Source organism: Drosophila eugracilis, unplaced genomic scaffold, assembly GCF_018153835.1.
Source record: "Drosophila eugracilis isolate 14026-0451.02 unplaced genomic scaffold, ASM1815383v1 contig_401, whole genome shotgun sequence".
Taxonomy (NCBI): Eukaryota; Metazoa; Arthropoda; class Insecta; order Diptera; family Drosophilidae; genus Drosophila; species Drosophila eugracilis.
The window spans coordinates 778,216-795,373 of record NW_024573263.1 but is presented as its reverse complement, the minus strand read 5'-3'; the positions used below and the strand labels follow the sequence as shown (position 1 = coordinate 795,373).

Below are 17,158 nucleotides of genomic sequence, written 5' to 3'. Positions count from 1 at the left end.
ACAGCCCGGGGCGTCATCGGCTTGGTGCTGTGCATTTCCAATTAAAAAAGCATTAAAACACATTGCTTATGGCCACTGAGGGAATTGCAATTGGAATCGAAATGGACAGCACCCATGCTCACCTGCCAATGGAGATTCCTATTCCTGTTCCCATTCGTGAGATGTGAGATCCTCCTTCTCGGGGCCATGCCTTAGTTCCAGTCGATCAGAGTGTTATTTATGGCGGCGAGAAAATTAACTTTTCCTGCTGGCTGACATGGAAACCAATTTGCCAATTGACGCCTCAACCTCTGGCGGGCATCTTTCTGGCTTTCGGGTTGTTTTTTTTTTATTTGGCCCAGACTTTCTGGGCTTTCTGGCCCAGTCTTTCAATTAAATTTATGTTCGAGCAGGAGGCGCCAGCCGAGACTGACTGAACAATCGCTGATTTACGACCTGGAAACGAAGGCGAATAGAAAACACTTTGCAATTATTAAACGTACTATTTTTTATGGCTGTTCCAGGTATTGCAGTGGCTTTTTTTGCTGTTTTTTTTTTGCCTATTTTTTATCGACCGCCCACGATGTGCGCCAAATGAGGTTTAAACTGCAATTCCGTTTACATTTGGCAAACTTTTCCCATACAAATTGCCGCTAAATAGCTGAAACCTGACACAACAATAACAACCCGGACGCCTACGCCGTTGCCAGCACGTTCGTTTCGTGTTAACCCTTTGGTTGTAGATGGGTGAATAAAAGCCCTTTTAGTTTTTAATATATACATTGAAGGAGAACAGCTACATTTTTTTATAATAAGATTGCAGGTGCAGAACACTTAAGGTAAATTTTTAACACTTTAAATCTAAAAACTATCCTGTTTCCTTTTTATATTTTTATTTACTTTCTTACAACTCTTCCTTAAGTCTCCCTAAAATACTTCAGAATATCTTCCTTAGTTTCTCCAAACGGGTTAAAGTTGCTTCTGTGCTGTAGGCACTGCAATTGCTGCCGTGCTGTTGCAGTTGCAGTTGCTGTAACCTGCACTGCAGCAAGTGTCAGGCCCTTCAATCGCTGTCGCTCCTGACTCCACACTCCCCACTCACCACACCCCACTCCTTTCACCTGTCAAATTTGCAGTGCCTGGGGAACTAATGATGCCCTTAATATGCTCCAAGTGCCTCGGCTGAAAGCCATTTCCCTTTCGCTTTGTTTTCAAAGTCATCGCCATCGTCTTTGTCTTCGTCATCGCCGCTGCCAGACATGCCAAAATCAAACGAAAGGCTTTGCCAACGGAAAACCCAAGAAATTCAGGTGAGAAGTCGATTTTTCAATGCACTTTTTTGTGGATAAGAATGGTGAAATTGGTGAGACCAATTTTCTACTGGAAGTAAGACCTAATAGTTGAAACCAAAAATTATACAAAATAGCATTTTTAACATAAATTCTTTTAGCTCTTAAAATTTTAAGTGATTTAATTAATGCAACTTTCTATTAGAAATGTTGACCAACATGACCAGGAACATGCGGATAAACTTCTCCTAAAGCTACCAATCAAGGCACATATTTACGAAAATGTTAGGCCATCAGAGAGACAAACAAAGGGAAGTGACTGGTGACCCCAACCACTTTTCTCCAAAGACCACCCTCCTCCATTGCTCCATGGAAGTAACCACCCTGAATCCCGAGCAACTGAGACACCTGCACTTCGCCGTAGACAACTTCATTTTGTGGGTCGAGCCAAAAGACTCATAAATTCGCGGCCCACAGAGGAAACGCAGACCAAACCGATATATATATATATATATATATATATATATATATATATATAATTGCATATGTGGGCATGGGCCCATTCCAAGTGCAATTAAGTAATTCTCACATCGTTTATGCAAAATACGAGAATTTTCCAGGCATTCTGGTGGAGGAACCTGGGGTTCGGTTCTGGTCTTCTGGTGATTGCTCGCGTGCAACCTCAACACCCTTTGCTTGTAGTCAAGTGGCCCATAAATTGTTGGCCAAGTTTTCACGGTGCCCGCCCACTTTTCGCTGCGCTGCTTTGACAACGGCAATTACCTTGAACTTTTCGCCGGATCGCTGGCTGGCTCTAACCTGCCATATGCCAAAAAAAAAAAAAACTAAAGAATTTATTTATATAAATTTTTTGGATTTTTTTGGCTGGCTCATATATTTTGGTAAGTCTTCGATCTCCTCCCGTTTTGTCAGTTTAATTTTTGGGTTTAGCTCGCGTTTCACTTTAAATGAACCCAAATTGCTGGCCCATTAGCTCCGGGCTGCTCCATATGCATATCTGCAACCTCGGAGCGGAGTAAATATACTTTATAGGCAATCATTTGCATTTTGAATATCAATTTCTGGCCATCAATTTCCAGCCGTTGCTAACTGACGTTTATTTTTTGGCCGCTTTATGAGACCGTAACTCGTAATTGTTGATTGCACTTTTTACTGACAATGTTTAGCACACACGAGAGAGAGTTTTTCGCGAGGGGTTTGAGGGTTTCCATCAACAACTCAATAAAGGAAAAGCCTTGTTAGCAGCAGGATTTGGCCTTTTGATTGGTTACATTCTGGCAGCTGATCGATAGTTATTGGGCCTCTGTAATGAGTTTATCATGCGATGGCAGAAAGTTTGCCATTAAATGGGCAACATATGTGGAACTGCAGGCTCTGTATGTTTGATTTATGACTTTATTTTATTTTTTACTTTATTTATTGGCTTTGTTATTTATTTTTTAAGTAGTAAACAATTTAAATTAAGCTATACAGTTGACAAATAATTTACAAAGAAATTCAAGGAACACAAAATAGCGGAGTTAGCTGGCTAGCAGCGATTAGTTACTACTTTTCCCGCTCCCTTTCCCTCTCCCGGGACTTTTCCCGCTCTCTCTCCCTCTCCCTTTCCCGCAAATAGAGCTGCTGCTGCTGCTGGATGAAGTGTTGCTGCTGCTGCTGATGTTGCTGCTGCAGATGTTGCTGATGCTGCTGCAGCAACTGGTGCTGCTGCTGCGGACTTAGTGTGGCCGCTTCACCGGGATTCTGCTGAAGGAACTGCTGCTGATGCTGGGCCAGCTGCTGCTGGAACTGCTCCCGCAGTCGCTGGTGCTCCTCAGCATCCATTTCACTGCCATAGTCATCCATATCGATCACCTCGTCCTCGTCATCTTCCTCAATCTCATCGTCATCCTCTGGATCCTCTGCATCTTCATAGCTATGCTGCGATCCATCGTGCTTGGCATCATCCTCGCCATCGCCACCGCCTCCGCCGCCAGAGGAGCTGCCCTTGTTGCTCTTGGTGTCACTCCCGTCGCCGCCTTCCTGCTGCATCCGCTTGTGCTTGGTGCGACGGTTCTGGAACCAGACTTTGACCTTTGGAGAAGAGGAAATTAGGGATAGATATTAAATGGTTAAACTTCTAACAAATTTAATATAGATCACATTTTATCCTTAAGCTAAACTTTTAAACCCTTAAAGCAACCTTTCTAACGATTAACATATGGACCTTCCTTCGATTCTAACCCCAGTTTATGGTAAGTATAAATATTTTCCCAAGTGCACTTTCAGGAAGCAATTGAGCTTGGGGCAGCCCTTTTGGGGGAGGGTCCTTAACCCTTCCATTTGGCTTTTGTTTCTTTTTTTTTTTGGCAAGTCGTAAATAAATTTAACGAGTCTTTTAATTCTATTTACGGCCTGCCTCCCAGTTATGCCCCCGAGGGTGTAAAGTCAAGTGCCAGAACTACCCCCTCTCCCCTTTCAGAGAACTTTTAACCTGCCCCTCGCGAAGCGCTAATAACTCAGTAACTCCGGCACTTCTTGGGCTAACGACCAGACGACATGCAATCACTTAGCTCCTAACCAAAGGGGTTGAACTTGGGGGTGCTTATTGAATTTGATGCGCATTAAGGGCTGGCTGCCTTTGTAGTAGAGCCCATCTCACCTGGGTTTCGGTCAGGCTGAGGCCCTGGGCCAACTGCTTTCGTTCCGCCCCCACAACATAGTGATTCCCCTCGAAGGCGTGCTCCAGTTTGAGCAACTGCGTCGGCGAGAAGGCGGTGCGAACGCGTTTCGGCTTGCGGAATGGCTGGAACAGGAAATCTGGAAGAGAGAAAGGTTATTGAGTTAGAGAATATCTATAATGGGAGATACTAAAGGGTTAGGTTAATTTGTTTTTATTTATTTATAACTCTTAATGATTTAAAGCTTAAGCCAAGCTTAATTAACCTTTTGATTGCAAAGGAAAGCTGGTTATTAATATTTTATGGCAACTATATATCATTTTCATTGTTAAATATACCCTCTGCAGCACATCCTTTAAGCAATATAACTAACATGGGAAAGGTAAAAGTGCACTCAAACTCAAACCAATTAAAATAGAAAATGTACTTTTTGAAAATTGAAAATTATGTAACTGCACTATAGTTACTAGCAAGTAAAGATATATTTTAGTTAAACAAATAAGTTTGCCATAAAAATTTATAGCCACTTTGGTAATATAAGCTCTTAAGTTTGCCATAAATAAATTATTAAAAAATATTTATACCTTAAAAGTCATAAAATAAACATATATAAGCAAGCAGATTAAGTTAGTTAAGGAAGAAAATTAATAAAATATACTCCTAAAAATTAACAAGCTTTTAGATTTATGAATAGCCATAACATGTGGAAGCCTCTGCTGAATAAATATTTATGGACTGCAAACTAGCAAGAGGAGCTCCTCTGGGGGCTCTGTCAATTAGATGACGTTGTGCCTCAAATTGTTGATTATGAATTCCGCGAATGCCGCAAGCAAAGATGCCGCACACACAGTGCCCCACTCACATGTTGCACACGCTCATTACAAAACAATAAACAAATTTCCAGACATGGGCCAGCGAAAAAAAAAAAGCAGCAGAAAACACAAAAGGCTTCTGGTTCGTGCCGCTGTCGGCGCTGTGTGTTTGGGCCATGTCCCAGAATCGCTGATAAGGCCAAAACAATTGGCCCGACCGAGCTGGCCAAGACCCTGGCCCAAGTGCTGGCTTTCTTCTTCTGGCCCTGAACGCCAAACCGAACACTTTAGCGCTCCTAAAAGCCGCCAACGACGCCTCTCATTCGAGGATTGCGGACGGAGGACCCATTGTTCTACCTTTCCAGCCGGCACAACGTGATATTTTGACGTTTATCACGATTTCTGGAAGCCAAAGATCCCCCACTCCCAAGGCCAAGTCCTAAGCCGCTTTTACGCCTGCGAGTTAACAAATTTTCAATTGAGCCACAATTTGAATATTGATATGAGCCAGGAGGCTACTGTGCGAGATTCAGCTGAGATTTCTGAGGGTAAAGAGGAATGTGCTGGGCCAAAGATGATGGAAAGTAAGGGAGCCAGGGAAATGTTAAAAAAAATAAAAATGTATCTTATATATTAGCATTAAGCATCATTTAATATGTAGATATTTTAAGAAAGACTTTTCTTATATCTTCTGGCAATTAAATACAAATATTTCCCAATGAAAACAGCTCAAGTTAATCTGGTGGTTAACCAATTTTCTCACCTGAGATGACTTTCCATGCCCGACCCAACCCAGATCAATCTTGGACTAGACCAAAAACTGTCATCTTAATAAGTCTGATCTCACAAAGCAAACATTCTAACTTAACCCACCTTGTTATGATATAATTTAGCGAACAAGGCTTAGCTGCAGGATCTTGTGGCAGCCGCAAGGTGTGCCAATTACAAAATCAATATTGGCATAGCCAAAGCGAATCGATTTCGGAGACAGGAAGTCCATGCAACCGAACAAAACAGAAGCTAAGCCATTGGGAAAATAAACAGCTAATAGAGAGAAGGGCTGACGGCCAAAAAGGGCGCGAAGCCATTAGATACAAAGATACATCCCCAGAAATGTATCTTGTAACTCGTGCATTGTGCCTTGTTAGCAAGGCCGTACTGGAAAAACAATAACAATAATAATAGTAATGGGAAAACGGGAAGAGGGTTCAGGGATTGGGAATGGGAACTTGTCAATTCGACACTTCATAAATGCAGCCTCGAACCATTGATGGCCATGTATCCATGTATCTGACAGATGCAACTGACTGCGTGCCTGGTTTTTGCGATGAAACTTGACAAACGATTGCCAGGAGCTATCATCCGCAGCAGCATCCCGAGTGATCTAGTTCGGGTTTTTCCTTGTTTTTTTCTGCTTCTTTTTTTTTATATATATATAGCCCATGATCGCTTGACATTTGTTACATTTGACAGCTAACAATGTAGCTACAAGATACAAGATACACGACTGCCCAGCGCCTTAGAAGAAGCTGTATAATTGATAATGCCGCCGCTCACAATGGCCACTTAATTATTTTTTCTAGCTCTGCAGCAGCTCTCAATGAAGTGTCTGTATTTACTTTTTTATACAGTTTTTTCTGCTGCTGTTGTTGTTGTTGTTGTTGTAGGTTCGTGGATACAAAGGAAACCGCCGTGCGAAAATACGCGCAATTGACAATTAATTGATGTGTCCGCTCTGCTGGCCATGTTGTTGGATTTCCAGTGGCTCACACCCTTGTCAGCTGTCATTTTTTTTTATATATATGCCTTCGTATATATACCTTTTTTTGAGCCCATGATGGTTCGTTTCGTTTTCGTTTGTCCAACTGTCCTGGCCTTTTTGTTAACCTTATTATTTATCACTCACGAGTGTGTGCAATTGTTGTTTGCTTTCTTTTTTTATCCAGTTAGGGCTTAATTTTTATGCTCTCATGATTTTTTCATTAATTTATTGCATTCCTCGAGTGTCCCGCGTCCGAGGACATTGACTCCCGATCGGTAATTGAAATCAAATGAAGTGACAGTCGAGGGGATGATGTTGTGATGATCGATTTGATGGCGATTGCCATTTGCAGTCGGGAGATTTGAGTGTGAATGGGATTTTGTGGGTTTGTTGGGATAATGGTTTTGGAATGGGGGTTAAAATACTGATTTTTGATAAGGCTATCTATCTGAATAGTATCTTTATTAGGGGGAATAGTCAGTTGTATGAAAAAGAGGCTTAAGAATTTTAATAAGATTTTTCGGGTTACTCTAAATATCAAATATTTAGATATAAAATACTAAGCAAGTTTATAGCCATTATATTTAATTCATTCACAATTTAGTTTACTAATATTTTAGCTAATTATTTATAATTTACATATACTTGTTAGCTTAAATCTCTTTTAAATTGCATTTCTTATAATGATCTACAAAATAAACTCACGTCTGAAATCGTTGCAGCTATCAAATTAATGACTGTGGAGTATAGCCACTCTACAAATAAGGTCAGCTATTGAACGAGTTTAGCTATCAAATATGGTAAAAGGAATTTGATTTTTCCTTCGACTCATTAAGGTTAATTTTGTTGATAAACTAGTTTAACTTGAAGAAAACTAAATAAAGTGATTTGGCCCTGGAGTAATAATTAAAGTACTACTTTATATATTTTCTCATTAAATAATACAAAAGGAAAGATTAATCAATCATTTCTTATTAAATAAGTTAATAAAGGTAATAAGATACAGAACGATTACCTTAAAGGCTTAGCAACAATCTGAATATATAAATATACCATATAAATTCATAGTCTAAAAACCAGCTTGTCCAATTATAATACTTCCCATATAACCCTTCCATAATAAGGATCTTCACCCTTTTCCTAGAACCGCATTCCCTGCATTAGAGGGCAACACCCAGAAATTACAGCACGTGCAACCTGAATTGAGTTACTGACGTATCATCATCATCGCTATCAGGATGATCTGGCATATAGTATCTTTTAACCAACCCACTTCAAACTGGAAAACACACACAGTCCCTTGTAACCTGGCATTACTCACACGAGTTACAAAACAAACGAAGACGAAAAACATTTACAATTAATGAAATCGTTATGCGAAACATTGACATTTCACGATCATAAATCAAGCGAAAATTACAGTTGTAGTCGAGTAAGAGAAAAGTTGAGAAGTCGAGCGGGAAATGAGGGAAAAGGGAGAAAATAATGAAACGGAGTACAACATAATTAAGGCGTAACGGGGCTATATAAGAGTATAAATATTATATGTACGAACACTTTTGGGGCAGGTGAAAGGCGTGTGAGTGTGCCGAAAATTATTTTTATATTTACCCAACGAGAACAGCAACATAGCCTGGAAATTCAAATGGTAATTATGAACCAAAAAAAAAAAAAGAAGAAACGACAACATGGTTAAAGGCGTAATAAATGACAATGTTTTTGAGATGCGCTTTGCGGTGGCTCTTCGCTTCTATCTCTCAGTTTTTTTTCAGAATTTTTTATTCTTCAGTTCTTAGCTTGGTTGGCCCAAAACCTCAATTAAAAACGCATTAACATTTCACTGGTTGCACTTTTATTGTACGTTACACATACGCCGCATGGGCCCGCCATCTGAGCAACTGGCGCCGTCTGTTGGCCATTAATGGTAATTTTAAAGAGGTTTCTGTGGAGGGGGAGAGGGTATATTATAAACACACACACTCACACACTTGGCTGGGCATTTAGGTACGCTGCTTGACCTAACGATGTGTGTAATGTTGTTTAAACAATTTAATTAAAATGTAATTTGTTTGGAAATAGTTATCAAAATGGGTTTGGTTAGCTCTACCTTTCTCTTTCTATCTGCAGTCTAGCTATCTCTGTCGCTCCGTTGATGATGATGATGAGCCTGATACACGTCTAATTAACTTGTAATAAATGTTTGCCATTTGCTTATTTAACTTTAATTATATGGAGCTGCGCGGCAACAACAGCGATAACTGAATAATTGCTTGATTGAGGTTCTCTCTCAACTATAATGGCGTTGTGCCTCGAATATGACTTTTAGGTGTGGTTTATTTCCCTCTCCTTTTTTTTTTTTGTGTATGTTTTTCTTCTTTGCTTCACGGCACTCAGCGGCCATTTGAAACGGCTATAATGACCAGGGAAAACTCGCTTAAGCGAAAAATATTCAAACAGTAAGTGGTGGCTTTTCTCAACTGGTGGTTAAATAGCATTTAAAAATAATAATATTTATATTTATATTTATACTTATTTTCAGTCTACTTAAAAAGTGATAAAAATGCCTATAACATAAAGAAACTTCTTAATATTCTTAGGAAAAACTCTCTTTAATGTTTTCCTAAGCTTGCTAATGTTGAGGTGATACCAGAGCTAACTAACTAACTTCTTAAGCAGATCTTAGACAGAGGTACTCATTTACCTAGTCCTATAGCATCTGCTTTTACTATTAAAATCGTGCAAATATTCAATTAATAAATATCAATAATATTAAGGATAAACTGCAAATTATAAAGTCGTTAACCTCTCCTTTAATAAATCAACGAATCAAGTTATATTTACTTAGCTATTTATGAATAAATAACACATTTTTCAAATTTTTAAATTGATTTTAAACGGTTATCTATAAAGATTGCTTTTAAAAACCGGTTAATATCTATGAACCGCTTAAGTAATTGAAAGCTATGATATATATCTATAATAGTTTGAGTTAAAAATTATAAAAATTAATATATAAATATTAACTTTAGCGAGAAGTAAAGTTTATAAATTTATAAATATATATTAAGTATATGTTTTCTGATTTCATAGTTAAGACTTTTTTAATAACTCTCTGATTTTACCTAACATTGAATTATTATTAATTTTTAAGTAAGAGTACTCACTGCCTGGAAATCGTGGAAAGATGCGCCCATGTCGGCTGAGCAGCCAAGGATACAGCGGATAGCTATCGCGTATCAGATGAGGAGCACTTCCAAACGGATGATGTCCATGGGGCGGTGGATGTACCGGATGCGGTCCACCCGGAAAGATTCCCATTGGAATTTGACCAGGCGGCAGATGTGGATGCGGACCATGTGGCGGTCCAGTTGGCACGGGCGGAAGTTGCTGCTGCTGTTGCTGTTGTTGCTGCTGTTGTTGCTGGTGATGATGAGCCAGTGCAGCAGCCATTTGGAACTGGGCAGCCAGGAACGGAGGCGGCGGCGGGTGTGGTGGACCTGCCATGCGTACCGCCATGGAGTTCGGTGAGGTGCGGTTCTGGATTAAAGCTAGATTTGGCGCCGGCAATGGCATCGGACGGATAAGGGTTGGGGCATTTCCCGTTCCCACAGATGATAGATCTCCTGATTTTGGAGTGTTCCCCGTCGTTGGGGGAATTCCACCTGCATTCGGAGGTGTTGGCGTTCGGCTAACCGGTGATCTTTGCGGACTTCGAGATCGATCCAGGGAATCCCTCCTCCTGCAGTAGATATATCCTCTGGGCGTCCGCCGGCCACTGTTATTGGTGTTCGTCGGCGATGCGGGACTTGCGCTGCGCGGCGGTGGTGGCGGCGAGGATATCACACTGACCCTCAAAGGAGCCGATCTCGTCGAGGATTCGCCCACAATCGAATCGATACTGAAGGCCAGTTTTGGTTTACTGCCAGCGGCAGAGGCAACTGTGCTGGCGGAGACGGAAACGGTAGTGGAGGATCCGGCCATCGAGGAGCTGCTGCTCACAAAAGGACTCGTCGGCGCCATGGGCAGCATGTTGAACGTTTGGCGGCCGCAGGTGACCATTTGGTAGGGATTAAGTTCGATTTAAATAATAAATAAAACACGGGCCAACTTATCCAACTCAAACTATCTAATGACGAAGGCTCTGTAAGTCAAAGTGGGATAGAAACACATTTTTTATCAACTTTACAACCCATTTTTACGTTTTTTTTATCTGATCTGGATTGATATTAACATTTATAGTATCTTTATCTTTAATCAAATTCTTATCTGTTTCTAAAATTCAAATCAAAAAGGGCAATTAGGAAATGGGAAAATTATACAAATCTATCAATTGTTAATATTTTCGTTTTAGTTTATAATTTTATCTTTATAGAAAACTATGTATATGCATAATATATATACTGAAAATTTGGGAAGTTCTTTAAACTTCGATTTTTCAATTTTCTTATTAAATTTTAAAAATATAAAAATTGATTAGTTAGAAACACAATTTCCCTATAAGAAAATAGGAAACTACACATTGTCCCAACTACAAAAATTGATCAGAATCGAAAACGGAAAAAGGGTTGAATTTATCGATGCTTCCAATATTTGGGTTGGGGCTATAGAAACACGATCGCGTACGGCGGTTAATGGTTACTGTTTACTGATTATCTTAGATAAGCACACACACGCACTGTTTTTCTTTTCAGATCAGATAGCTATATGGCCATATAGCTTTAACCGTTGTATCGGCGATGCTCCAGCGGTTGGCATCCGTCGGCATGACATTGATAAACTGGAGCGGCGGCGGCAACGCGGCGATTGGAGCGTGACCGTACCGCTTCGCTGGACGATTGTCAACGGCGGCGGCGGCGATTGACGATTGACGATTGAGTGTGGCGGTATCGTTAGCTTGAGAGTCAAGAGTTAACAGTTAAACGTTAACCGGCTAACGGTTGTCGGGCGCCCGGTAACGAAACGATTGCGGTGGCCGCGCTGCGATGATGATGAGCACTGTCAACGCCATTAGCATTATGGAGCGTTCTAAAGGCGTCTAATTGTTGGCTCCTCTCCACCGCTCGCGCCCTCTCTTTCTCGCACACTCGTCTCTTCTTCTCGTCCGCTCTCCCTCTCTCTCTCTCTCTTCTTCCTTTCTTTTTAGCGGGGGCGTCGGCGAATCGCTGCGTGGCTCTCACGCTGAGCGTTTTGGCTCGAGTGTCGCGTTGGAAAAAAGCCGCAAAAAGTTTGTGGGGCTAGCACTTCTGCTTCTTCTTCTACTTCTGCTTCCAGTGGAGCAAAGCAGCAGGCGTCTCGCTCGCACGCTGTGTTAAATGCGCCTGCGCCAAAGCAGTGCAGCAATATTCTTTGCTATTATTCCAAAAAACCTGCTCTGCTCCAAGTGGAGCCACCTCCTCTCTCGCTCGCTCTCCCGCTCTCCGTATGGGTGTCTGTGTGCGTGCTGTTGAGGGGGCCAAGCACTCTTTCTCTCTCTCTCTCTCTTTTCGCTCTCTTGGCCATTTTTCGCACCAGTTTATGACAGCGAAACAAACAATTTGCGCTAAACAAAACAGCATCATTAAAGCGTTTGTGGTTTTAGTGCCAAGCGGGTTGGCCAGTTCGATGGGGTGTAGAGGGAGGGGGAGGTGAAGGGGTGGTACTCTAGAACAGTGGGTTAAGTAAGAATATTTGAGGGGATGTGAAATTAAATATTGTTTCTTTATACTCAGAATTTGTTAAATGGAAAACGAAGAGAAAGTTTTTAGATAAGTTAACTTTTGTTAAAATATTTTAAATGACATATCTTCATTTTTAAATGTTTCCTTTATAAAAGGATCTTATTATTTAATTTATCATATCTTGATAGCTTAAATAAGTTATTATAAAGATTACTTTTCTCATTTAAAATCAATTCGTATATTATTTATATTTTTGAAAAGAAACTCATAACTTAAATAAGTTTATCCAAAGATAGCAAATCTCTTTCCACTGTGCCCCGGCATCAACGTCATCGCTTATATAGCTTAGACGCCCCGTCGTCAGTGCTGGCTATAGCCAACCCTTTCCCTAGCCCACCCTCCCCCATTCGGCCTTTCCACCATTCCGAATTGGCTCGAATTGGCATCTGCATCATGTTGGCCAAAAGCATTTGGACATGAAAATGGGCGGTAACTTGGTTTCTACACCTTCGGCGAGCTGCAACTGCCGGCGTGGCGCATACTCACAGATACTTCGGTATGGGAATGTATCTGTATCTGGTCATCCAAGTATCTGCATCTGTATCTGTATACCCATCCTCATCCGCTGGCTGTGAGTTGTGAAAATAAACACCTCGTTAAAGATGCAGGAGGAGGCATAAAACATGCAGCGCCAACGTCTCAGCCTTCTCATAGGTAAATACATGGCTGAGGATTCCCCACCTTTTGGGCATGAATGGGTATGGATGTGTTGGCCGAAAAGGAGCACGGAATCGGGAGTCCAGATTCGAGAGCCGAGAGGTTGGCAAATAAATTGACGTGCGCTTGGCTGGATTTGTATGCATCTAGATAAGGACGGTGGTTTGTCGATGGGGCAGAAGCCTTGCTGCCGCAGATGCATCCAACTATATCTATATATATACATACATACAGATATATATATATCTGTATATCTGTGAGTGTGGCACCTCTGGGTGCGGTAATTGTAATTGGTTTTTACTCTTCTTCCATCTCCGCCTCACGTTTCGGGATAAATCATTTAATTAGTCAGACAATGAGCCGGGACGAGAACTTTATGGGATGCTCCATCACTGCAAAAGGTTATCGATCGCCAATCAATGATTTTCGGGGCGTTCTTTTTTGGCATTTACCGCTCTTGATATATGACCAGAAGGTGGGTCCGCCATAAGATAAAAAGCAGCAAATGTCGGTTTTATCTGCTCAAAAAACGCAAGGGAATTTTTGGTGGCTTTTTCTTATTGGTTTTTAGGAGGGGAAATATATTTAAAGTGATATTAAAATATTGAACTTTTTAATTTAAAGACCTTTTTTTTATTAAATTTTATATTAAAATAATTTTAATATATATTTCCAAGAAAACTTATAAGCTTTAATTAATAAAAAGTATTGAGTAGTAACTTAACTTCTTAGTAAGAAGAACTTTTGTCTCATTTTCCTCTTTTTAGATTTTCATATTCATTAACTAATAATAAATCTGTATAGTTTACTTTAAAACCATGATTATGTTTTTGCATATTCTCTCTTTTCTTTATCTCTCCATTTCCTCAAAGTAACTATTAAAATTTTCTCAGGAAAATAGTTCTTTAGCCTTAATGCCAACTAATTAAAGTCGCCTAAAAAGAGGTTCCAGTGGAAGGACCCTCTTCCATACGAACTTCCATACTAACAGTAGTCCGTCCCGGTCTCTCTTCATTCGGGAAATGCAATCCACAAGATGTTTTCATGTTCCACAGTTGCTGAGCGAGATAAACCGACAGTTGTCGTTGATTGGCTGCCCGTAATATCTGAGTGGGTGAGAGCGGGACAGCACTAAGCGACAGCTGCTAACAAGGGGTTGGACACGTTGTGCCATTGGAGTGAGCGGGAGGCAGAATGCCTGGCATGGGAAGGGGTTGCGAAAGAGACGGGGCAGGAGTGCCACAGTGTATAAATCCAATTCATTTAATAATTGCCAACGAGATGGAGCTCATTATCACGAGTACTTTGCACGGCTTTGCCAGCTTCCAGCGGGGGGTAATGCGCAGGCGGGGATGGGGGCTTTCCACCAGAGTGTTTCTCTGTGGGCAGGCCCTACTGTATCTGGTTGGCTGGTGCCCATCTTCTCGTTCACACAGATGGGAAACATCTTTGCTTATAATAACATTATAGAACTTATTTTATGAAGGATAAAGGTTTATTTTATATTATTAAAGTTATGGTTTTATGTTACATCTTTTGTATAATTTATATTCCTGCTTTCTATCCGCTAGTTACCTAGTTAAAGTATCTAAGAGATTTAAAAAGTATCTAAGAATCTGTGAGCTCCCTTGTCTGGTTTTTATTTGCCTCTCAAATGGAAGCCCATGGATGCTGATAAATGTGATGTTCCCAAGCCTGGGAAGTCTGCTACCCGATGATGGCGGCGGCTTTTCAGTGTCAATTAAAACAGCTTTCCCATCTCTGCAGATGCCATGATGATCGACGGGAAAGGGGTTTTAAATGGCAGCTGGGGGGTTGCAGATGGATGTTTAGCGAGAGAATAATTCCCACAAGGGTTGGCCGGCCAGAAGTTTCCACCATCAGCGACCAGCGCTTCGTGTTGACACAGCTAATTGGCTTTATTTGTTTTAATAATTGAGCATTTTCGGCTCCAGCCACGGGCACTGATTTAATTAAAAATTTCCACGGCCAATCGAAAGGGTTTTTCCTTCGCTCAATCGTGACACTTTGTGTTTGTCTGGCCGAAAGGCGAAGCTTAAATGGAAATTTGATAAGGCGGATTAAGTTATATTTCGGAAAAGGTATCCAGGTAAATAAGTTTGAAGTTTGAGTAAAGAAGATAAAAATTATTTTAATATTCCTTCCATACATAAATTAAAATATTTTTATTACAATATTAATATTTTTTAATCATTTTAATTGATTTTAAATGCAAAATCCTTCCGAATTGGCCTAATCGCTGGACTTAATCAAATGCCAATAAATATTTTGCAACTATTTGGAATGCTTAGTCGAAGATCAGTCACTGACGTGGATCAGAAGTGATCTGGAGAAGATCGTCCGCTAGAAGATCATGCAAATCCCCGAACTTAAACCAAGGAAAAGCCTATGGAAATCCGCGGGATCTGGTCAAGAAAATGGCTGAGCATCTCGGCCCAAGAGGATCGCATTTAATCCAATTATCGATAGCCAGAAAATGCCTTGGGAAACGGCTGACTTGTCTAAATTGTGGGCGGGTGGCGTGGCTTAGCCCAGGTAATTCAACCGTTCCCAGAAAGTGTGATAGAGATAGCTAAAGTGGGAGAAAGAGAGAGGAGGGAGCAAGAGATTGTGCCAGAGCGTTCCCCGTTGATTAATTAAAATTTTGATCAGCTCGCAAACGAGGGCCATTATTTAATGAGTTTTTTATGAGATGCCAGGTGTGGCAAGTTGCTTATAATTACACGGAGAAAAATGTCAAAAAGGAAGTTAATACTCAAAAATCTTTCAAGAACTAACCATTAAATATCTTGAAACCAATATTAAACCTAAAAAATAGATATCAAGATATATTAAAAATAACTTTTAAATTATATTCCTTTAAAAGGTATTTTCCGATTTTTAACTCAATTAATAACTGGCCTTACCCACTTTAATGATATACATTTTATATTATTATTTACCAAATTTTCTCCTCTGTATCCCAGTGGGTGTGGCAATAATGAAATTGTGGGGATATCACATGCCGATCGAGGCGCGACAACTGCCGCAAATTATGGCAAATTTGTGCGGTTCGTGGGATGCAAGCGAAATATTTTATTGCCTCATTATGCAAATGCGAATGGCTCTTTCGGATGAAGAGGATGAGTGGGCGATCAGCTGGGCGGGGGGAACAGCGGAAGACGGATCAGTCATATATATGATATATAAGAGCTATAAAGCCAGGTAGATCGGGACTCAATTAGATACGCCGACTGCCGGAAAACCGCATTGAAATTACGCCAGGACCTGCCCGAGTTCGATAATTGCGGTAATGCCGATAATCTGTTTTTGACCGCTCGACCTTCGACCCTTTCCGCCCCTTAATCTCCGCGAACCAGCCCCTAATTGTTAGCCAGGCCGAAAGGATTCGCTGGGACATGGCTGTCCTGTTCCTGTCGCGCGCTCTAAGTAGCATCGATAATTGGATTAAATCGCACTTTTGGGCCAAGAAGATCTAGCGCTAGTCCAGCGCTGATCTTTGGATTTCCAACGTGGCTTTGAGGCGCACAAATTCCGAGTTAAGTTTGTGGATTTGCCGGCCTAAACACGCGCTGATCATGTGTGTGTTGTATGGTTACCCGGAAAACTGTCTTGCATTTTTCTGGACTCAAGATCCTGATCCCCCATCCAGCGTTCTGTTAGTCCTTTTCTCGCTGGCAATCCATAGCCTAGACTAGACTAACTTCTTCCTGATCCCCGAACTCTGGCAAATCCAAAATATTTAGTTGCCCTTAATGGGGGCAATCGCACCAAATCAGCGGATAAATCGGATAAAGAAGGGATATAGATTAAATCAAAATCATATAAACAGTTGAAAAGTTAAGTTAAGAGCAAACAAAAATAGATTTTCTTCCAATGAACTTAGTGAGATCAAATTTTGGCCTCATGACTCTATAGACTATTTTTAGAGCCGTCATAAATTTTCATTGATATTGATTGAGGGAATATTTTTTGTAATTAATGAAATGATAAACAGATTTTCCACATTAGGCCCGGCACTTGAGAATTGCCATTAGACAAATGGCCGGCACATGTGAACGGGGGTGTATACATCACCCACTATATCCCCGCCGATCCCATTACCCCACTCTCATCCTTAGACAAATCGCTGCTCATTAATATATTCACTCATCATCGCCCGAAAATGCACAAGTCATAATTGCAATTGCACTTTGAGGGCGCTGATAGATACAAATGGCCAGCGAAATGCGCTCCCCAA

At 40.8% G+C, this 17,158-nt stretch overlaps 1 protein-coding gene across 3 annotated transcripts; it reads right to left on the bottom strand.

The window, feature by feature from the left end:
* Window positions 1-2,698: 2,698 nt before the first annotated feature.
* LOC108117009 (homeotic protein empty spiracles) lies at window positions 2,699-11,705 on the bottom strand. Of its 3 annotated transcripts, none has more exons than XM_017229180.2 (4): window positions 11,194-11,705; window positions 9,688-10,664; window positions 3,931-4,088; window positions 2,699-3,362 (listed from the first exon to the last, which is right to left on the bottom strand). In XM_017229180.2, the coding sequence occupies exons 2-4, from the start codon at window positions 10,580-10,582 to the stop codon at window positions 2,835-2,837; spliced, it is 1,581 nt and encodes a 526-aa protein (XP_017084669.2). In that variant the 5' UTR covers window positions 10,583-10,664; window positions 11,194-11,705; the 3' UTR covers window positions 2,699-2,834. The 3 variants fall into 3 exon arrangements, with proteins under 3 accessions (XP_017084669.2, XP_017084668.2, XP_017084670.2); XM_017229179.2 differs by having other exon boundaries at window positions 11,200-11,705; XM_017229181.2 differs by lacking the exon at window positions 11,194-11,705 and adding an exon at window positions 11,147-11,191.
* Window positions 11,706-17,158: the final 5,453 nt, after the last annotated feature.

Bases quoted from the DNA above. Each gene is read 5' to 3' on its own strand.
- LOC108117009 (XM_017229180.2), bottom strand. From the start codon at position 10,582: ATGGTCACCTGCGGCCGCCAAACGTTCAACATGCTGCCCATGGCGCCG. The intron at 4,089-9,687 runs GTGAGTACTCTT...TCTCTCTTCCAG, and splicing joins CTTTCCACGATTTCCAGGCA to ATTTCCTGTTCCAGCCATTC. The intron at 3,363-3,930 runs GTGAGATGGGCT...TCTTCTCCAAAG, and splicing joins TCAGCCTGACCGAAACCCAG to GTCAAAGTCTGGTTCCAGAA.